The following is a 23,173-nucleotide window of genomic DNA, read 5'->3' as shown; positions in this document are numbered from 1 at the left end:
TTTAGAAGCCGATTTAAACGGCATAACAACCACACCGTGGAGCGCTGGGGCTTTTTTAGACACATTATTTTTAATCAACTATTACTGTAAATGACCCTCATTTACCGTGAGCGGCACAGAGTCTGGCCTGCTTGGCGGCAGCCGCGGTAGCTGCCACACGGCGGCGGTTCAGCTCCTCCTCAGCGGTGCATTTTGGCTTTAGTCTGATTCCCGTGGGGCCACCGAATCAAAGGCATCTGAGATACGAGAGCCAGCAAGCCTGTGATTGGCTGTCTGTGTGTTTGTTGGGGGGGGGGGGGAGGGTAGCCATTCCTTGCAGCACACTGAAGAAAGCCCCATGCCTTTGACCTCGCACTGCATGCTGGGATACCGACGGCAAGCCCCGCCCTGAGTAGTAGAAATAAATGTACTGATGGGGACCGGGGCTCAGCGGGAAGTGAATTTATTTCTGAAATACGTGCCCCCCCCCCAGGAGCCGGGACTGTTGGGCTGCTAGACCTCTAATGAGGAACAGTCGCTTGTGAGAGGACACCTTGCTCACAAAGTCAGCCTCAGTCACGGGAAACAGAGTCCTGCAAACTTGATGTCAACCCCACCCCCCCCCCCCACAAGCATAAAAGGTATCAAACCATGGCTGCAGCTGAATTAGGGGGGTTAGAGGAGATGTTTGTTTTTGAGACTTAGCCTTGAACGCAGGGGGTGTTGATGGAGATGGACTGAGAGGAGCTGTATCAGAGTAAATTAGAGTAAATTGGAGTAGATCGGCGGGGGGGGGGGGGGGGGGGGACGACATTATCTGTCATGTTCCCCAGTGCTGCACTGACAGCTGTAGCAGGAGAGCAGCAAAAATGGGATGACATGCACCCCGAGCCTGGAATGCAGAGGGGGGGGTGCTTTACATTTACACATCACCACCATATCAAGGTGTGAGCACAGACAGCTCTCTGCACAGAGCAGGCCGGGCTACCTGGGGAACAGCGTGCAGATCCGTACACCGAGCGGGGGCCCGTGTTCCAGGCCACAGAGAGGCTTTCCGGCTCGATCTAGGGCCGCATATTTAAGCATGACTCCTTATAACCAAGGTCAGCCGCATTTCAATGGGGTTTCAAAGCAAACCTCTGCCAAAGCAAGCACCCGTCAGCCGAGAGATTAAACACCTTCTAAAGAGCAATATTTACCTTTCTGCTGAATTTCGCCAGAGACACTTAAAACTCTTGACTGGGAAATCGGCAATGCTGCTAACATGTATTGCGTTTGTGGTCACCCGAGAACCAGCCTCGCTGAAAAACAAATGACGGACGCAGGAGATAATACACAGGACACTCAGAGCCGCACCCTAACGATGTATTGATTCACAGCTGCGCAGGTAACGCCTTGCCCTAACACCTCCGCGCCGTGTGCACCGGTGACACCAGCCCCGCCCACAGCAGCTGGCAGACGCGCCAACAGTCCTCCCTTATTCCCCTCTAGCGCAGGCAGGAGCAGCTAGCTAGGTCGCGTGGAGCACATCCAGAGAGCCACCTTCTCCCTGCCAGGCTCCGTTTCCGTCTCGCTTCCGGCTGGGAAATGGGAGCGGGTGACACCAGCGAAGAGGCACTGGGAAGCAGCGGGCAGCAGCCGCTCGCTGTCAGGGAGCTCTTTGTTCCCGGGCCTGATCCTTCTCACCTGGCTGGGGGGGTGTCACTCACCAGGGGCACCAGGAGGGCCGGGCAATCTCCCTAATCCCTGTCTAAAACTGACTGTCAGGCCCAGGCAAGCAGACCGATTCTCCGGGGACAGAGGTGTAAAGATCCAGTTTCAGCTGCCATTCTCTCTCAAACATGGCCGCCTGGCCACTATCCTCAGTGTCAGAGACAAAGCTCTAACCGGACAGATCATACACAGGAGTCAGCATATAAATCTGCACACGACCGCATCCACATCAGAGCCCAACGGGTAACAACGGTGGGCCACCTCAGTGGCGACTGTGGCTTTAAATCCCGGCAAAGTGACGATGCCGGCTGACCATTCGGTGAACGTCCCTGAGGACTAGTCCCACAAAAGTGCCACGAATGCCGTACCCAACCTGCGCAGGAGCAGAACGAGCCAGGTCAGTCCTGAGGTTGGGAGGGATCTGGCTGTGGATGGACTACGCCCTCTACTGGCAACTCCGGAGAGCATCAAGCATAAACGGGGGAACAACCACTTCTAACTACCAGAAAAACAACCTGCTTGGATTATTCCAAAGAATATATTCACAGATTTTTAAGGCAATTAAATTTATCCACAGTAGTATAACTTAAAAAAGGAGCAAGCAATGTCAGACAGCAATGTGCGTGCCTGTGACATACTCTGCCAAGGGAATCCCTTCTCTGCAACTCCGGAATAAAGTCTATTTTTACATGGCTGACAGACCTCCAGCCTGTTTTCCCGATGTTCCATATCGGACAGTCGGGCTTTGCCGTGTTCACCAGGGCCGAGCTCCTGACAGAGATGCGCAGTGAACATGCCGCATTGCAAGATGTACATTGGCATTACCTTCATGCTGCAGGCCAGCTCCATCAGCTTCTTGGCGTTCTCTTCGGACCGGTACCGCTTTGGGACGGGGACCCGAAAGAACTTCAGCGCCCCCTCGAAGTCCGTCTGGAGGAGGTCATCCTTCGAGGTCTGCAGGGAGGGAATGGACTGTAAACTGGATTCTGGGCTGACCGAATTGTGGGGCGCTGGCCCACACGCATTCTCTGAAATAAAGCCTGTGTGGGCTCGGCATGGCACTGACATCACGGCCCGTCGCCGTGACAACGGGGCTCTGTGGCCACACAGCTGCACAGTCCAGTGGGAAATAAAGGCATTTCTATGGCCTGAGCGCTGTTAGCATTGCCATTGCGAGCCCCGAGAAAGAGCCATTAGCGTTAGCGCTCCAAGCCCCAAGAAAGAGCCCTTAGCATTAGTGCTCCGAGCCCCGAAAAAGAGCCCTTAGCGTTAGCGCTCCGAGCCACGAGAAATTACCCCTTAGCATTAGTGCTCCGAGCGCCGAGAAAGAGCCCTTAACGTTAGCACTCCGAGGCCCGAGAAAGAGCCCTTAGCATTACTGTTCTGAGCCCTGAGAAAGAGCCGTTAGCGTTAGCGCTCTGAGCCCCGAGAAAGTGCCGATAGCGCTAGCGCTCTGAGCCCCAAGAAAGAGCCGTTAGCATTAGCGCTCTGAGCCCTGAGAAAGAGCCGTTAGCATTAGCACTCTGATGCCTGAGAAAGAGCCATTAGCGTTAGCAGCCCAAGCCCTGAGAAAGGATCCCTCACCAGGATGGACAGACACGGACTGACTTACCTTCAGGAGCGCCAGAGCAACATTGAAGATGACGCTGATGCCCTGGGGGAAGAAGGGAGAGGAGGTCAGTGGGCCACAGGGAGGGTATGAAGCGGGGCAAGGAGCAGGGCAGGCAGAGTGAGGCGTGGGACAGGATCACCCTGCAGTCACACTCCATATACGGCACCTTTATACTCCATAAACATTCACAGAGTCTACGCACCTACTGCTGCGCAGCTGTAATCTGCCCACTTCCTCCTAAATAAAAACACTCCGTCCCATCTGGCCTTTATTAGCATGTAAACCACAGCACTGGCTCCTTCACAGACTGCATATTCCATGGCGCCCCCTACCAGCGACTACAGGACTGGTAGTATTCCCATCTACATGCTGTAATGTAGGAGCGGCCTTTCTGAACTCATTCACAATAAAAATATGTGCTGTATATCATTTACAAAGTAATCACAAAGTGTGAACCTTGACGGAAAGGTCTCCTGGTGAAGCAGAGTGTATGTAAAACATACCAAGGCATGGTATGACGCCGCCCCCCTCACACACCTCACAGAGCAGAAGGTCGATAATGTGGAAGACCATGTAGAGAGGAAACTTGGCAGTGAAGAGCGTGAGGAACCATTGAGAAGCATACATGTGAGCCTCCAGGCTGACGTTCAGGAAGTGGCTGTACAGGTCTGGGATGTATTCCTGCGGGGGGAGAGATGTGAGAAAATGTTTATCCAAACCCCCACCCCCACACACACGTTTACCAATCAATCATCACATGCAATTTACATTCCTACGACACAAAAATACACATTTTGTATTCTTGGCAGGAACACTCCACACACACACACACACACACACACACACACACACACACACACACACACACACACACAGAGTCTGTGTGGGTGTAATACAGGCGCTCAAATTCATCACTGAGACTCACACAGTATTATATAACCAAAGGAATTAAAGGTAACCACTAAAAATTAAAATTGAAAGCGGCATTCAATCTGCTGCTAAAGGAAAGCCTATTAGTTTAAGCGCTCGCTCAGGACAAAGAGCAGAACACAGTGTGTGATCTGAGGGTCAGAAGCCTCCATAATCCCATCATCTCATGAATAAAGCATGAAAGCACCTGCCTGCCTCCCGTCTCATTCCCTGGCTCCTGGCAAGCACAACAAACACCACTGTCAGCCATCAGTAAGCTGACCGACACTGCGAGAGGATGGAAGGGGGACGCGGGACACTGCGAGAGGATGGAAGGGGGACGCGGGACACTGCGAGAGGATGGAAGGGGGACGCGGGACACTGCGAGAGGATGGAAGGGGGACGCGGGACACTGCCAGAGGATGGAAGGGGGACGCGAGACACTGCCAGAGGATGGAAGGGGGACGCGGGACACTGCCAGAGGATGGAAGGGGGACGCGGGACACTGCCAGAGGATGGAAGGGGGACGTGGGGCTCTCGCCTTCGCATAAACAGAAGATGGGCCCACATCTCCATGACCACAGAATCATCTTCTCTTCAGCTACACACATTCACCCCACCTGCCTAAAACTGTAACTTACTGTGTCCAGATGCCACACACAGGAGTTCCAGGGTGGCTTGCCCCCCTGCCAGCATCTACTCACCTGCATGAGTCGCTCCAACTGGAAAAACTTGCAGTGAAGGTCTTCGAAGTTCTGCTTGAAGAGCTCCCTGAGTCCGTAGTCAAACATGATCTTCACCAGCACGCTGAAGGCTTGTTCCTCAGGCATCTGGGTGAAACAGCAACACGGACAGGAGCTGCCAGGTCTGTCGGACGCAAAGCCCGCTCCCACCCCCACCCCACACCGTGGTGAGAGCAGGGGGGGGGGGCACGGCGACCGATTCCAGCCCACGGTATGAGCCAGGGGTCAGCTTCCCTGATGGTTGCCATTCTGATTAAACCCGAACCCTAAGCTAAGGGGGACCTACACAGCCTGCCTTGTTAGCATGTGTAATGATAATCATGTGCTGCTTTTCTCTATTAAAAGAATCATAAATATGAATCTTACGTAAGAATCATCACACTGTCTCCCATGATACAACATGTGCCTGTATGTTACACTGGGTCACAGCGCACAGCGATGCAGATCAGCTCTGAGGGAAAAGCAGTAAACAGATTGTCCACTAGGTGCCAGTGTTGCTCCTGAGATTGGCACCAGGAGACATGCCTCTCAGAGGCATGACATCACTCCGCATGAGAGCCCGTCGTGTGCCGGGGAGAAGCGGAGGACTCACGTGTAGCAGCAGCACGGCGGCGAGGAAGGACTGTCCCTGGCAGTAGCCGATCTCCTCGTCGTACACGGAGTACGCCTGTGGGAGAGAAGCCAGCACAGCCTGACATGGGAGCGGCCAAACCAGGGCTAACCAGTGGGGGGGGGGGGGGGGTAGGCTTCTAAGTGGGGGCTTAAGCCCAGTTTGTTACAGGGTCCAAGTGTGCAGAGCGCAATCTCCCTGCTGCCTTTCAGTACAAATATCAGCAAGGCTTTGAGCACTATGCAGGCCGGACTTGCAGATACGTGTGGCCTGCAGTTCGGGCATGGAAACGGGCCTGCTTAGGTTTGTTTGCACGTCCCACATGTCCAAAATTCATTCCGGCTTTGTCCCTGCATCAACTGCTCAAGGAGAAAAGCTCAGAGAGCCCAGAGGAAAACGCTGAACAACCGGCGTGCGAAAATGAGGGCAGTGCACGTATAAACGTGAGCTTACAGAATACAGACTCTCCTCACACCTTGTCATCTGCATACACTAATTCAGATTCAACATATTCAAATGGTTCAGCATTATATGAATTACAGCACATTCAACCACTGCATGCTGTTCCTTTTAAAATCGCTTTTAATGATTTTAGCCGTAACATAAAAAAATTTACATCAGAGGGAGTAGAATGTCCACGTCAGGTTCCCATTAACAGGCATCCTGCAGCAGAACCCTGGCCGCAGCACAAAGGGGGCGTGATAAGGAGGGGGCGTGGCATAGCAGAACCCATCCAAATGACACCTTACTTAACTGACACAAGCAGCTGATGCCACTTTCCATTAAAATGTTTGCTAAAACCACCAGTGTTCCAAACTGCAGACTGAACCTATTGACCAGCGAGCAATGAGGCTTTCATCTCTGTTTCTGTGTTTACAGCCTGGAATGAGAAATGGCGGGTTCCCGGTTCCTCTGAAATATGTCCGACATCCTCAATCAACGTGCCACTTCACGGATTTTTACAGGAAACACACCCATTATAATGAATCCTACTTTATAGTGAAGTAACGAGCGCTAAATGAGAAAGCGATTCGGCCCAGATAGACTGGATAATAAATCAAGGTGTGGTGTTCGGCACGCGGTCGATACAGACATTTTCCCCTGCAGGGGGACCTGCTTGGAGTCTGGAATGACACATGAATTATTAAAGGGAACCCGTGCGTTTTTGCCCCCAAAAAGCCGTCGATACTTACGACGCCATAACAACTGTGCATAAATATCTGATTACATGGTAGCACTCTTTGGTGTGTTTAAATTCGATATGTATTCAAATCGCGGAAAAGCGTACAATTACATGTGACATATTGGCCTCCTTCAAACCAACATCCTGCTCCACACAACATCTTTATTCTACTTCGTGCTTAAAGTGTATATGTACAAATACTTTTTTATAACATGCAAGTAAAATGCTCTCTGGTAAGACCTGTGAAAAGTGCCCGTTTTTCTTTGGACAAGATATAACTAATCTCTGTAACTGGGACGGACCATCTTAACCCCAATGCATAAAGACATCCTCACTTACGGTGGGTTAGAGTAAAACGGCCCAACATATGTCGTTATTTACAGCTGGGTAGTAAGTCGTCTCACCTTGCAGATCTTGTAGAGCGAGTCCTGGCCGTCGCCTCCCGTGTCTTTGAAGTAGTCGTGTGCGGGGAACGTGCGGTTGATGTCCCTGGTGATGGCGCTATCCTGCGGGGATTCCTGAACAGGTCGTTGGGAGACACGAGAGTCGTTAGGGCCCGTCCCACCGCTGAAGTTGGGGGCTTCAGACTGGCCTCTGAATGTTTATATATAAGATTAGCAAGTACTGTGAGGCAGTGAATTATTGTTTGGGGAAAAAAAGGGTTTAATGTTTATATAAGCTGAAAGCAAACAAATCAAAAGGGATTTGTTTAGAGAGTTTATTCAGAAAACGAACCAAAACTGTAGTAAAATTATACAAATATGAGCCAGGCTTGTCCTAACCGCTGGCAAAGAACCAGGAAATGTGCTCCGGTGTGATAACAGCATTAATACAATGTGCTCCAGCATTACAGCACATTCAACCACTACATTTTTGGTTTAACTCCCAGCTACACTATTCCCAGGGGGGAAACAGCTATGCATGTTTTTTTGCCCCCCACTTAAACATATACGACTACAAAGTCCATGAGCGCGTTCCACTAACTAACCTGTGGATGTCTGTCTGTCTTTATTTTATTTTTTAGTGTTTGCCAGGCCTGAAAAAACTATTAAGCAGTGAGTGGGAATGAACAGTAAGTGCCCTGGACACTCCCCCAGAGCCGCATCAGCAGGCAGCAGCAAACCTGTAGAGGGCTCCGGGCTGCACTGGGCCCAGAGCGCCGCAGCCTGAGGTCTGCTGGCTTAAATTAATGCAGACAGGCAGCCTGGAGCCCTGCTGCTGCCCAGGTAGCAGAGGGTGAGGCAGCAGAACCCTGCCACACACAGCTGCATGCAGACAGCCGCACGCAGTCAGACGCACCACAGCCACAGACAGCCGCATCACAGCCACATGCAGTCAGACGCACCACAGCCGCAGACAGCCGCACGCAAACAGCCGCACGCAGACAGCCGCACGTAGACAGCCACACGCACACAGCCGCACGCAGTCAGACGCACCACAGCCATAGACAGCCGCATCACAGCCACATGCAGTCAGACGCACCACAGCCATAGACAGCCGCACACAGTCAGACGCACTACAGCCACAGACAGCCGCACACAGTCAGACGCACTACAGCCACAGACAGCCGCATCACAGCCACATGCAGTCAGACGCACCACAGCCGCAAACAGCCGCACGCAGACAGCTGCACGCAGACAGCCGCACGCAGACAGCCGTACGAAAACAGCCACACGCAGACAGCCAGAGGCAGCTGCACGCAAACAGCCACACACAGACAGCCGCACGCAGACAGCCGCACGTAGACAGCCGCACGCAGACAGCCGCACGTAGACAGCCACACGCAGACAGCCGCACGCAGACAGCCGCACGCAGACAGCCGCACGTAGACAGCCACACGCAGACAGCCGCACGCAGACAGCCGCACGCAGACAGCCGCACGCAGACAGCCGCACGCAGACAGCCGCACGCAGACAGCCGCACGCAGACAGCCGCACGTAGACAGCCACACGCAAACAGCCGCATCACAGCCACAGACAGCTGCATAGACAGCTACACCGGCACCTGTCTAATCTTGGCAGATGCTGTTTATCACTATGGCTTTTTTTTCAGTAATATGTTCCCGGAGGAAACAGATAACATAATATTATTTATGTAATTAACTACAAACTAAGTGGTAGTTACATAGTGATTTCATGTTAATTCATCATTAATGAATCGTGACGTCTTATCTCAAGAAGTTACTGTATTTGTTACTATATCTCTTAATTCTGTAAACATTTGTGAACTACTGAAGGAACAAGTCATGAATAACATGAATAACACCTGTAAAATACTGATCTCATGCTTGTTCATTAATGAATTGTGATGCATATCTTGAGATTTCTTCATGATTTGTGCTTCAGTAGTAGGATTTGTGCCCCCTCAAGTGAAGTTACCACTTTTTCCTTTTCAATACATTTAACTGAAGTCATAAGCATCTGCAGGATGGGCTCAGTGCTGCCACCCCATCACCTGGCCAGCGCCAGACATTACTTGACATTGTAATTATTATTTTTTTGCTTAGCTTTTTTACCCACCATGACTACAATAAAAGCCCATGTGTTATACATGCAATACAATTGCTGAAGCAATTAACACTCAAGTCCCTTCTGCAGACTATATTATTTATATAGTTTATATTTAAATAGCATTTGATGCTTGGACCTGATGGTATCCTCGTATCAGGTCCTTAACCGCTACAATGCTGGGCACAAAGACAAAATAATATCTTAAACATCAAATATCTTTCTGCAGATGAGAGAACAGATGCTTGCAGATGCCTTAGGCCCTTGCCCATAAATATGCAGGCCATACCGCTCAGAGGATACAGGCGAAACAAAACAGCTATTCAGGCGAGCAGTAAACAGCACAATCACAGGATAGCATAGCAAACGCCTTTAGCTTGTCTTACAGGATAGGCCACACTCACACCAGGACGTGGATGAACAAGCATCCTGTATGACAGTCTCCTGTCCTGGGGGCAGTTTTGTTTTAGAGGGGCCTCATGATCAGTGTATGACCACATGACAGGTAAGGGACCTTTGGAGGGGGACCCTTGCGCCTCCCCCCCCGCACCCCCACAACCCACCGCTGCCTGCAGTGACTGCTTCGTGAATGGAGGCCAGGACAAAGTGAGCAGTCAGTCAGAGAAGATGGACCTGGATGTGAAAGGCACATGAGGTATGTTGGCGGAACAAAGAACAGATTTTGGACAGCGTGTGGGGACAGGGAACAGGAGCCCGAAGGCCCACGGTGTGCACAGCATGTGGGGACAGGGAACAGGACCCCGAAGGCCCACGGTGTGGACAGCATGTGGGGACAGGGAACAGGAGCCCGAAGGCCCACGGTGTGCACAGCATGTGGGGACAGGGAACAGGAGCCCGAAGGCCCACGGTGTGCACAGCATGTGGGGACAGGGAACAGGACCCCGAAGGCCCACGGTGTGGACAGCATGTGGGGACAGGGAACAGGACCCCGAAGGCCCACGGTGTGGACAGCATGTGGAGACAGGGAACAGGACCCCGAAGGCCCACGGTGTGGACAGCATGTGGGGACAGGGAACAGGACCCCGAAGGCCCACGGTGTGCACAGCATGTGGGGACAGGGAACAGGACCCCGAAGGCCCACGGTGTGGACAGCATGTGGGGACAGGGAACAGGACCCCGAAGGCCCACGGTGTGGACAGCATGTGGGGACAGGGAACAGGACCCCGAAGGCCGACGGTGTGGACAGCATGTGGAGACAGGGAACAGGACCCCGAAGGCCCACGGTGTGGACAGCATGTGGGGACAGGGAACAGGACCCCGAAGGCCCACGGTGGGCACAGCATGTGGGGACAGGGAACAGGACCCTGTCTATTATAGGTCTATTATATTATATCATATATATAATATATAAATACATTTTTTAAGTAGGGCACCTTCCTAGAGCCTGTGATCTAACAAATGATAATACACTGCAGCTCACCAAACACAACGCAACACACACTGAGGGTAGAATTGTAACAGAACATTTCACCTACTTTCTCAGAATAAGCGTAGCTCTGGTGTGGCCAGGTGCTGCCAGAGGAGTTAGCAAGCTTAACTCAATATTCCGTTTCATCTTTTTGTTGTAGAATATAAGAAACATAATTTCTTCAAAATGCATAATTCAGAACATTGATATATTGATGAAAATATGGGTATTGAAACAATTTCTCCTCATAAAGACAGGTTGGTATATAGTAATGTATGAGCTGGGCCATTCTAAAAAATGGGCAGTGCTTAGGAGTATAAATAAGACTAATCTCAGAGAACGGCTCACAGAGAACGGTATGTCAAAAAATGACAAAAAAAAAACCACGCATAAACAGCAGAAGGTGGCCTGTGAGGCGTCTCATTCCAGGAGCGTTGTCTGTCTCTCAAGGGAACAGGGTCAAGTACAGACGAGCCACAAAACAGAGGCACTTTGCTATCTTAACGAATTAAATCTATCTGTCCGTCCATCCGTCCATCCTCATGGGTTGCAGGGGGGCCTGGAGCCTATTCCAGACTAAAGTATAAACCATTTAATAGTGATCAGGCCCCCATCCAGAGGGACTTGACTTTCTCCTCTCTCAGAGCTCATTACAGCCCCCACGGGCATTACTCTCTCCCTGTAAAAGTGATTGATGTTCGCTATCAAACAATTCCAGCGTCACATTATTTATTCACTATACAAGAGCCGGCACGCAGGGCGGCCTGCAACAGGGACACTCTGTCTCCCGGACTCTCACTCTCCACGAGCACTAATTACTTCCCTCATTTAAATATTTCAGCACCCTCTCTCCATTCAGGTTTGGACTGGGACAACTTAGGCCACATCCACCTATTAATAGGGGCAGGGGAGCAGAAACAGTGACCACGCGGCTGGCATGCGTGCTACACCTCAGAAACGAAAGCGGCGCGCCCCCTAGCTCACAAACGGAGCACCAAAGCTCACTTCTGGGGGCTTTCCCATGTATCCAGTGCTGATATTTGGCTGGAGAATCTAGATAATATTTAATAATGATTACAGATTCTGAATATATGGACCAAAATGACAGCAGTAATGAGAGCGCTACTCTGGATAAACGCAGACAGCGCCCCCTTCCTGCAGGCCTGACTGTGACTTGGCATGTTTTCCGGGCAGTAATGAGAGCTTTACTCTGGATAAGTGCAGACAGCGCCCCCTTCCTGCAGGCCTGGCTGCGACTCAGCATGTTTTCGGGGCAGTATAGAGAGCTGTACTCTGGATAAGTGCAGACACGTCACTACCTTTGAACCGTAGGGCACTGCTCACTCTAACACAATAAGCTCCACGTTGTTCCCACGACATCCCCTTCCTGCAGTGACTCAGCATATTTTCGGGACTGGCCGTTCCCACGTTCCCAGATGTATCCTGCGTTCAGCACTCTGTAAAAGCCATCTGCCGGCCACCATGCGGATTCCAGCATGGGAGGCCAGACATTTTCCAAAGGTTCTCCAAAACCGGTGTGGGACACAGAGGTGGATGCATGACTGCTACGAATTACCTGCTCACTTTTCAAAGATTAATTACCCCTCCTTACATTATTCATGTTCTTTTTATCTGGAACAGAAAATAAAGTCCCTAAATAATAGATCTGCGGAGCCAGAAGCAAGTAGTGCGGCATCCACTCTGCCCCGCATTTGGCCCCCACACAGAGAGCTGGGGCCCTGACGTGTGCCGGGCCCCGCATTTGGCCCCCGCACAGAGAGCCGGTGCCCTGACGCGTGCCAGGCCCCGCATTTGGCCCCCGCACAGAGAGCTCCTTAAAATGTACACTTTGAGCAGTCATTTGGCTGCCTGTCCTACAGATCAGTGTTTCTCAGGTACACTGGCAGTCAGAGAATTCAGAAAGGCACTCTTATGATTCACGCCATGGCCCTGTGTCCTTCAGGTTCTCTAAGCCCAGTGGTTCCTGCAGTGTATTGATGGAGAAGGGATGCTGGTGCTGTTGCTTAACCAAACTTGAAACAATGAATCTGCCCAAGATATATCATGCAGTAACATGGATCCAAATCTGGTTCTCCAGGACCCCCAGACAGTCCCTACCAGGAGCAAAAATGGAATGTCTAACAGGGGGCTGGGAAGGAGCAAAAATTTGGACCTTTTGGGGGTCCCCCAGGAATCAGGTTGGGAAACACTGATTTAAAAAAAGACCAAATGCAGTTACAGGCCATGACACAAATCTGTCATGGCCTGTAACTGTGGCTTATGTGTTGCCTCAGTGTTCTGGAGGAATCTGCAACAACATGTGGCTCATATGGCAGCCTACTGGCGTAAAGGGGCGTCATTCAGCACAGTTATGAACTTCATTTTCACAATCACTGATAAAAAAAAAAAAACACATTAGCTTAGGCTAGTGTTTCTCAAACCAATGCTCAGGGACACAATGACAGCCCACATTTGTGTTCCCTCCCAGCTCCTTGCACACCTGTACTGGGTATTAGGAGTTCTTGATTGACTGGGAGAGCTTTGGCGCTGTCCAGGTGTCCCTGACGACTGGGTTGAGAAACACTGGTCTAGGCCATCAAGGTTTTAAAAAAATATTTTTTAAAGATTCATTTTGTTTAAAGAACAGCTTAATGCATTTCCCCCCTTTAGCTTAACCTTTAATTAAGCTCAAATTATTAATTATTCATTTCAAACTGGTTATCATTATTTACTAGGACAAGTATGATGCTACCAAAAAAACATTAAAAAAAATATTGACAAATTTTTTTTTCCCCCCTAAAAAGGAGCTTAACATGCCATACGTATTTGAGCAAAAATAAGGATATTTGGCAGGATATTCCGTGCCTGTTTGCTTAAATTGTTTTACGAAGTGTGCTGATTTTAATCATTCTAAAAAAAGCACACACACACTAACTGGGATAATTGCAATTTCCTGAAATTAACCACTGACCAAAAAGCAAAACAGAATTCCGGCAGTTTCAGTTGGTTTTCAGAAAATGTCATGACGGTATTTCACACGGCCAGCTATCAGGCTAACTGGGAAGCTGCCGACGGTATCGGGTGGGTGGTCTTCCTGGCCGAAACGAAGCGAAAGAAAGCTCAAGAAGAAAGACAGGAAGAATGAAAAATAAAACAACAAACCCACGGCGGGTGGAAATCATGACCGTGTTCTAGACTGGCCCCCGCTTCCCAAGTGCCGCCCCACAGAGGGCCCGATACCGACACGCCCAGCCCAGCGGGGGGCGCTGGTTCTGATAGCCATCAATGTTTATGGACCTGGGATATATGGGCTCCAGGAGCACCAAAGGCCCAGCCGCTTGGGCTGATTAGAGAGCGACGTCCCTGTCAACCCTTTGCGTGCGGGGGAGAGAATAACAGCAAGTGCAGGGGTGACTTCCACGGGAAACGCTCCGCTCCGCCCCTCCTCCATCATTGTTTATAATGGCCGTTTTTTTTTGGTCACATAACAATGGTTAAAGTGGCATTTTGTTTTTCTTTCGGGACTGGCTGCTAGAGCCTGCGGCGGGCCGATGAAAACTGGCTGGCAGGGAGCCACGGAAGCTGGGCCCTTATCGCATCTCGGGCATTGCGTGGCTCGGGGGCTGGGGGGAGAGGGGGGTGGCCAGGCTGGAGCCCCGGTCCGAGATCGGCGAAAGCGTGGCAATCGAAGAATTAGTGGCCCTGTGGAAGAGGCTTGTACTGCTCTGCATTTCCGGTGATCAGAGACACGGACGGCGGGGGGCGCTGTGCCCCACCTGCATCGCCCTGAACACCGAGCGTGTTCACTGAACACCGAACGTGAAGGTCACTCAGGACAGTCAGACACTCATGAGGCAAAGCACCAGAAAACAGGAAAGAACCCTTTAAATAATGACATTTATTTTGTCAATACAGATATGACCAGTATATAAATATATTGTTGACATGTGTTTTCCCAAACGTACAAAACAAGGTACTAATGCAGCCCATTTACACACCATGGAAGACGTCAAGCAAAATGTCGGCCTCTGTGATTTCTAAAGGAAAGCATTCCGACTTTATTCCACAGAGCCCGACCACGGCCCACGCCAGACACACAAGTTATTACAAACCCCCCTGCGCTTTGGGACATTTCAAAACCAAAACCATAGACTGTTTGCTTTCATTTTTCCCCTGATACGATATTTTGGAGCTAAATTTCTGGACCAAGAGGACTCCATTAAAAGGTTGGCTTTCTGATGTGAAAGCCAAAGCCAGTCGGCTCATAAGAAGAGGCGTGACGGAGAGCGGACACAAGACGTGATGATGCTCGCCAATGATACGGGAGCTTCTGACCCAACCGGGGACAAGCTGTTCCGGCACAAATCTGTGTCCCCCAGAATCGGAGTCCCGCCAGGTTTCATGTCCCATTATGGCACTGTGGAGCAGGTCACCACCAGAGGCCGGGTCCCCGGGCACCGCTAACCTTTGACTCCGATTCTCAGAGAGCAGCAGTTTTCCCACAGGAAAAAGGGAACCGACTACTTGTTGGCATAAAAGTGTCCCAAACCACACACTGAGGGAAACCTCACTCTCTCCTATGCCATCACAGCTTTCCACCCCCGAGACTGTAATAAGCTCAGCATTCCGTCTTGGAGGTACACACTCACAAACGAGCATCAGCACTCGTTCAAATGGTCCAAAAGGCATTTTTTGTGTCAATGGAGGGAGGAAAAAAAAAAACAACAAATCTCTTGTCAAGACTGCTGAAAGCCACATCAGCACAAGAAATTAGTGCAAAGTTCACCATTCAAAAAGTAAAAATACAAACATCAGATCAGGATAATCGGTTTATTCATAGACCTTATTTTAAATACAAATGAACGTATAACCGATGCAGTATTGCTCAACATTGGACCTTCAGGACTCTGCTGAAGTCGCTCACACGGTCAACTGTACAGGCACACGATGCTGTGTGGAAATTAATTCTTAAGTTACAACAAATGTAAGTTCACAAGAATAGCACTGTAATCTAAGCCTCTGCCCATGACATCGTTTTCCCCTGCTTGACATTTGACAACACAAGACTGATAAGGGATACTCGTTTTCAAAGACACAGGAAACCGCCAAAGCCATCCGAATGGGGGCCATCTTGGAGTTCCGATGTCAAATATTCACTGTCATGCCTCACAAGCACAAAATGAGAGAGAGCTCAGTGCCTCGGATACACAGGAGGAACCTGCAAGACGCGTGTATTATTAAAGCACTATCAAGTCTGGTACAAGGCTAATCTGCCCGAAAAGTTGTTTTTTTTTAAAGAAATCAAAGGAGAGCAAATGCTCCTGGATTGGCACCTGCTGTTTCAGCATCTACAGACTGATACCTCCCGTTTCGAAACCCACTGGAAACACTTTGGAATTGCACGAGAACGAAAAGCCCTTTTCCTATAAACAGGTGATATGTTTTCGTTGTCTCCGACAATAGTTCTTCGATTTGGAACACATTAAAAGTATTGCACTGTCCCTTGCAACAGCATAGCGATAGAAAACAGTCTGTGAGCCCATCGTGAATGTACGTCCAAATACTACTCACAGGACTGGGTTTAAATAAAAACGCTCTTCCATTTATAATATGCTCCACACATATATATATAAATATATATATATATATATATATATATATATATATATATATAAAAAAGAAAATTGTAAATGTTAATTCAACACATGCTAAAGACGTGACAAAAAACATCAGTCGCATTCAAAGGTGCCTAAAGTATCACAATAAATTAAACCCTTCTGGAGAAGACAATGAAAGAGGAGGTGTCTATGCAACAATATTGCATTCAGAGGCCTGAGAAGGAGTCATGATTAAAGTCTATCAGTCATTAAACATCACACACTGGAAGGTAACTACACATTCTCCTCTCCAAGTACAATTTTTAGGAGAAATAAAAAACCTCTCAGTATTAAATAATCAACTTTGGTCTATAAAAAAAAGGAGTAATACTATCGTGCACTTAATCATGACGAGCACCAGGCTAAAATAGGATTTCAGTACAGCAATAGGTACTCTGTTGTAGAGCCGAGACTCAGCGGGGCGTTAATGTGGAATTAATGCCGCCCCCCCCCCTCCTTATCAGTAACCCGTTTCCACACAAAGACGCGAGCGTGAATCACTGGCTTCAAGCTGCCTGGGTACGGCAGCGTCCTGCTCATATGGCACGTTGGACCCAACCATGCCTGAGCCTTTCACTCGCCAGAGACCTACATACAACCTGTCCGGTGTCGAGACTGCCAATGAATGAGAGTGGAGCCAAGCATTAACTGGACAGTGCCGGCATGGGCATGCCTGTGTAACAGCGGCTCCAGCTCTGAGTTGGCTGCCCACTAGTCTAGTCGTCTAGTCGCTTCTCAACATGCAAGGCAGACTCAAAGGCAGAATGTCTGCATGAGCGGCAAATACACTGTTCAGCTGCAATTCAACCCTCAGCATCTCTCCCTGTCATGCATCTGTTCCATCGGTTGCGTGTCGGCTGAGAGAATTGTCCGAAATGCTGCCTTTTCAGCCATGACGCGTGCTACATAAAGCCTTCACGGATAAAAGCACTTTCACAATATGAATTGTGGGCAATCCAGACTCCGCCTGGCCATCAACACATTCAGAAATCTTCTCAGAAAAACAGCCTCGGCCCTCATGATTAAATTTGCAGCGTAAACGCGGGTCGGAAAGCGGCACGGAAAAGGGCGATGACGCAACGTCGCCCCAAAGCTTGACATATTGACGGGCAGAAAATAAACTCCCATTTGAGAGAGCAAGTCAATAAGATTCTACAGAAAGACCTTGTGGTGCAAGTCACCAGCCATGGGTCAGCTAGAAGCTGTTCCGAGATAAACAGCTAAACAAATAAACATTTCTCCTTCCTCTGAGACGTTCCTGGATCGTTACTAACGCAAACCAAATACAGGGTTCCAGCCAGCATAAAGCACAGCATGCTTAAGACGAGGGGACAACATTAGTGCAGTCAAAGGTAACCTTCCTCTGAAACACAACACTCTGTAAACAATAACGGCTATCCTAACCCCTAACAGTGCTATGTGTTCAGGTCCAGGCCAGCAATACCTTGGAATAAAATAAAATAAAAAAATCTGCCAAATGTTTTCCCGTCCTTCGCCGAGCAGTAGGGATTTCACATCCCTTATTGTGGAGCCCGACGTGCTTGTGGTATGCTTCACAGCCATGCCCCGTGAAACAAAAAATGGGTACAAAACATCTGTGAATGAAACCTTGGAAAAGTACACAGATGAAGACATTAAAGCCATCACAATAAGTTGTTTTGAAGTTAAACAACTAAATATTCCATCCGATGCAAAAGTGTCCTGGAGAGTAGCACTCTGCTGTCAAACATTGTCTTTCGCCTGGCAATGAAACGAGGATGTTTCACACAATGCTAAGACATACTTGTAGACGGTAGCTTGTTTTTTTGCAGAAGACTATTGTTTGAGAAGGACTACTGAAAGTACATCATGATAAACTCCCCGATGCTGTGATCTTCGCCCCCTCGGTTCAGGCGGTTCGAGCCCATCCAACACCCGACTTCCTGCTTCTGACTGGGGTGCACGGCTACTCCCCCAACAGCCTAAGGACGGGACGACTTCTGCCAACCTATTTCCAGAACCATTGACTCCTGGAAAGCCCAGAATCCCTGGCTTGGCTCATACGTGACAGGTGGCCCTAGGGCCGGCGGCGCCCTCGTGTATTCCTGGGGGCTTCTTGCTCTCCACCCGGCGCAGGCAGAAGGAGCACAGGCGTTTGAGACCCTTGCGGAAGGCGCTATTGGAGAGGCTGTAGATGAGGCAGTTGCAGAAGCTGTTGCTGATGGCCAGCCAGGTGGTGAGGAAGGAGACCATTGGGTTCCGGTAGATGTCTGCGCTCTCCAGCAGGAAGTAGATGATGTACGGCAGCCACAGGATGTAGAAGACGCTGGTGATGCGGAAGAGCACCATGGCGTAGCGCTTGTCCGTGCAGGCCTGGCCCTCGCCAGTGGCACCTTCTTGTGGGCCAAAGCGGGCGCGGCGCTCACTGATCTCACGAGTGTGCTGCTGGCAGATGCGGAAGATGTTGCAGTAGGTGAAGCAGACCGTGGAGGCGGCCGGCGCGTACAGCAGCGCCACAATAAAGGAGGTGAAGGGAGGCTTGGTCCTCCATGACTCGGCACACCACCGAATGATGTCGCCGTGGTAGCCGGGCTTGCCCATGCCGAAGAAGGATGGCAGGAAGATGAGGCTCGAGTAGAGCCAGATGAGAGTGATGCACACGCGGAGCCGGCAGGGCGTCACCAGCGTGGCGTAGGAGAGCGGCCGTGTGATAGCAATGTAGCGGTCCACACTGACACACGCCAGCGATGCCATCGAGACACTTTTCAGCACGGACACCATGTATCCAAACACCTTGCAGGTGAGCTCCTCGTCCAGACCCTCCAAGTAGTGCAGCAGGGACAGGCAAGGGATCAGGCAGCTTACCCCCACCAGCAGGTCAGCGTACGTCATGGTCTTGATGAAGGAGCTGGTGGTGTGATGGTTGAGCAGCGGCGCACAGTGGAAGACAAAGATCACCACTAGGTTTCCGGAGATGATGAGGATGGTGAGGAAGAGAATAATAGCCATCTCCAGGATGCAAGTATCAAAGAAATGAGAGTAGCCCACATCCAAAAGACAAAACGGCACGCTGCTCTGGTTCATATCCACAGTAGAGTTCATCCTGAGGTGGGTCTTTAGCTCTCCCCAGTTCTCATTTTTTGGCAAGGGGATTTTACTTCGGGTGCCCTGGAAACCGCCCGCACTCCTGCCCCACCCCCCCCCGGCCCTCCTTGCGAGTCTGTTTCTCTCCCCCGCCTCTACCTCTCCTCTTCCTTTCTCAGCAAATCCTGACAGCTGACGTGCCCCAGCGAGAGTCCGCAGATGCAGGCGCATACGGCACCTGCCATGTCAGCAGCGATGCAGCGAGACCCGGAGAGGAGGCCCCCCCACAGGACCGGCGCATTCCCAGGAGCAAGTGAGGAGCAGGTGCCGGGCTGGAGGCTGCGGTGGCAGTCCTGGCCCGACTGCGTCCTCCGGGAGTTCGCGCGGCAGTACCACGGCCTGGTGCCAGCCAAGGGCAGAGGGAGAGAACAGCGGGACGGAGAATCCAAACGGATACCTTATCTTCTCAGTTAGGGGAAGCCGCTGGCCTGTTAGAGGAGGAAGGTGTCACCACGGTGACGGCAGCGGTGGCTGGAGCGTTCAGGCATGGCCGGGGAGCCGGGCAGACGGAGCTGGCGCTCCGCTCTCCGAGACGGCCCCGAGGCGAGAGATGCAGCTCTTCATGACAACTTCAGCAGGGTAAACCAGCGGAAAGAGTTCTCTTCACTGACACGAAAATAATAATAGTGATAACGATACTAAAATCACGGAATGTGGAGACTAGTCGAGAGAGCTGCAGACAGACAGCGGTGCACGGAGCCCCGAAGACGTGCAAATCCCCCAGAGAGGCGGCGGTGTCTGGAATGTAAATGAGGGAGCCCCACGCCCGAATGCAGGCAAGCAGCTTTCCTCCTTCACTGTGGCCCTGATGCAGCTCTGCTCCCTCTTTCGCTCTGTCTCACTCCCTCCCTCCCCCTACCTCTGCTTCTCTCTCTCTCTCTCTCTCTTCTCTGCTTCTCACCCCGTCTTTGCAGCAATGGAGGCAGCAGAGAGCTCCACCCCCAAAAAATCCAGCCAGTGAGCAGCTGAAGCAGGAAGCGTGAGCAGGGAGGAGCTGCATGCCGTCACTCACTCACACACACACACACACACACACACACACACACACACAAGCAAGCACACAGACCCAAACACAGACCCAGACACACACAGACACACACAGACACACACATGAGCGCACGCACACACAAGCGCAAGCAAGCACACAGACCCAGACAAACACACGAGCGCACGCACACACAAGCGCATGTGAGCACACAGACACACACATTACTCACTGTTTCAGGGCCCCATGCATCATGTATGTGAGAATTAGACATAATACTCGGTGCACTGGAGTGTTCACCCCCCCCCCCCCATGCTGTTTGCTGTCACACCCAGCCAAGCAGAGTCTAGCCGGGAGGCCGGTCCTGTGTTTGAAGGTGCCAGAGTCATACGAGGTTCTGGGTGCGTGACTGTATCCGTACAGCTAGTGCCCGTCCTATTGTATATAATCACAGTCGTCTCCGTGTCCCCTGAGCCGCCCTTGTGACTCTCGGACCTCGCCGGCATCCTGAGGACCCACAGCAGCTGACCCCCGTCTGCGGGTCAGCAGAGGTCAGCGTCTGACCTGACGGTGGCGCTGTGAGCGGCATTGCGGTCTGGCACGTACACCTGGCAGGATCTGTGCCTTGCGAGAGTGGCCTGCTTGCTGGGGGGGGGGGGGGCAGCTCGACAGATGCCCGCGTGATGCATGATGAGATACTCGGGCATTCGTCGGCTGGATCTATTCTGCTGTTCTCCCAGCTTCTCGGCTAGGATTTCTAGGGGCTCTACATGTTCTCCATAGATAAATGCTCCCCCCGTTCTGCCAGCATCACTGTGTTCCCCTCCCTGTTTTTTATGGCAGAGATTATTGGGGTCACCGGAGAGGCTCAGCGCCAGTGTGGCATTCACTCCACGTTTAACCCCTCCCTCCTGCAGCATCTACAGTGTGGGAGTGAGGGTGGCCTGCATTACGGAGACTGGTTACAGTGTGGGAGTGAGGGTGGCCTGCATTACGGAGACTGGTTACAGTGTGGGAGTGAGGGTGGCCTGCATTACGGAGACTGGTTACAGTGTGGGAGTGAGGGTGGCCTGCATTACGGAGACTGGTTACAGTGTGGGAGTGAGGGTGGCCTGCATTACGGAGACTGGTTACAGTGTGGGAGTGAGGGTGGCCTGCATTACGGAGACTGGTTACAGTGTGGGAGTGAGGGTGGCCTGCATTACGGAGACTGGTTACAGTGTGGGAGTGAGGGTGGCCTGCATTACGGAGACTGGTTACAGTGTGGGAGTGAGGGTGGCCTGCATTACGGAGACTGGTTACAGTGTGGGAGTGAGGGTGGCCTGCATTACGGAGACTGGTTACAGTGTGGGAGTGAGGGTGGCCTGCATTACGGAGACTGGTAAACGGACGATGAGCGAGCCTGGATTGATTTCCCTGAATGAGGAAGCTGGTATTGGGCATCCAAGCTCTTGTGAGATTTGCTAAATCCTCCCCCATCTAGCTGGCTTTAGCTCGCCGCCGCTGCTTCTTTTAATCGTACGACACGTTGCGACCGCGAGTCAGCAGATGGATTCATCATTTGCTAAAGAATGTGGGGGACTGAATAACAAAAAAGCGCTTTATTCCGTACTTGCCCTGCTAGTCGCCACACTGTCCGTGCTCGCTCCCATGTGACCTGCCGAGGAAGATGGGCTTTAGGGGACTCGCGCAGGAGGATCAAAGTCTGAAAGTGGGGCGTGGCCTCGGCCCTGATCTGTTCACGCCACAGGCCAAGCCGAGCCGGGCGGGATGGCCGACGGATGCAGGGAGGTGCAGGATCTGCCAAGTCATCGCCGACGCGGCAAGACCCAGGGAGGGCGCCCCCTGCAGGACAGGTGCCACTCCCAGACCTGCTGGGGATCGATTTTGGCCTTTATTCGCAGACAGTAAAGAGAATCATTACTCTTTTTGTTTTGGGGTTGGTTTTGGAATGTGAGGTTTTAAGAATCTGAGTGCAAGAAGAAGCTAAGTAGAGCAAGAAGCGAAACTTGGCAACAGGAGCAGTCGGGTTCTGCAGAGCGATTCGCGAAGAGGAAAGACAACAAAAAAAGCGTGAGATTTATATAACAAAGCTAATGGGAAACATTATGCCCTGTGGCTAACAGACGGAAGCATTTAAGAATCTGTGAAGCATGCAGACCTGCGGGGCAGCTGCGGCCAAGCGGGACGTCTCGCTCGCTGCCTGCACCTTCTATTCAAGGCTCTCTATGTTTGGGAGGCTTTTCCTGCAGGTTTATTCTGAGCAAATAAAGAAGGAAAGATAAAGGGAGGAAGGAGCATCAGAGCGCCACAGGAGCACACGCTGGGTCTCGAAATCACAGGCCTGTCAGTGAGATCCCTAACATTTGCTGGGAACGACAACAGAGACGAGCAGAAAGAATTACAGGATAATCGAACGAACCAGGAGAACAAGCAGCAGAAAATGGATGGCGGGGAACCCTTCAGGACAACTGAGGATTTCAGTTATATAGTGAGCACAGGTAACCTGCAAGCCAGGAAAGCAGTTTATAATCAGTTTATAAATACAAAGTGAAGGACATGTCGACTACATGGTATGTCTGTCACACCCAGCCAAGCAGAGTCTAGCTCACTCCAAAGCAGGCTGGCCTTACGCTCTGAAAGGCTGGTATGCTCACTGTAACAACACTCCTGTTTAGGGGAAACCAAGGCACAGAACTGCTTGCTCTAGGAATCTCCATTGT

The 23,173-nt window shown here is 51.1% G+C and overlaps 2 protein-coding genes across 7 annotated transcripts in view; both read right to left on the bottom strand.

Annotated features, from left to right (window-relative positions):
- rabgap1 (RAB GTPase activating protein 1) overlaps nt 1–23,173 on the bottom strand; it is a 60,740-nt gene that overhangs the window by 7,591 nt on the left and 29,976 nt on the right. For all 6 annotated transcript variants that reach the window (XM_023831855.2, XM_023831856.2, XM_023831859.2 and 3 more), the window contains 6 exons: nt 7,154–7,267; nt 5,549–5,623; nt 4,918–5,043; nt 3,842–3,985; nt 3,305–3,346; nt 2,518–2,646 (listed from right to left, as the gene is read on the bottom strand). In XM_023831855.2, coding sequence (XP_023687623.2) covers nt 2,518–2,646; nt 3,305–3,346; nt 3,842–3,985; nt 4,918–5,043; nt 5,549–5,623; nt 7,154–7,267 — 630 coding nt within the window. The remainder of the gene's footprint in view (nt 1–2,517; nt 2,647–3,304; nt 3,347–3,841; nt 3,986–4,917; nt 5,044–5,548; nt 5,624–7,153; nt 7,268–23,173) is intronic.
- On the bottom strand, nt 16,412–21,918 carry LOC111854165 (probable G-protein coupled receptor 21). The gene has a single exon (XM_023831867.2). It carries the CDS (start codon nt 19,634–19,636, stop codon nt 18,380–18,382), a length of 1,257 nt encoding a protein of 418 aa, XP_023687635.1. The 5' UTR covers nt 19,637–21,918; the 3' UTR covers nt 16,412–18,379.

This window comes from Paramormyrops kingsleyae, chromosome 7, assembly GCF_048594095.1.
Source record: "Paramormyrops kingsleyae isolate MSU_618 chromosome 7, PKINGS_0.4, whole genome shotgun sequence".
Lineage (NCBI taxonomy): Eukaryota > Metazoa > Chordata > Actinopteri > Osteoglossiformes > Mormyridae > Paramormyrops > Paramormyrops kingsleyae.
Note: the sequence above shows the minus strand (reverse complement) of the source record. Positions and strands in the feature narration are given on the sequence as shown.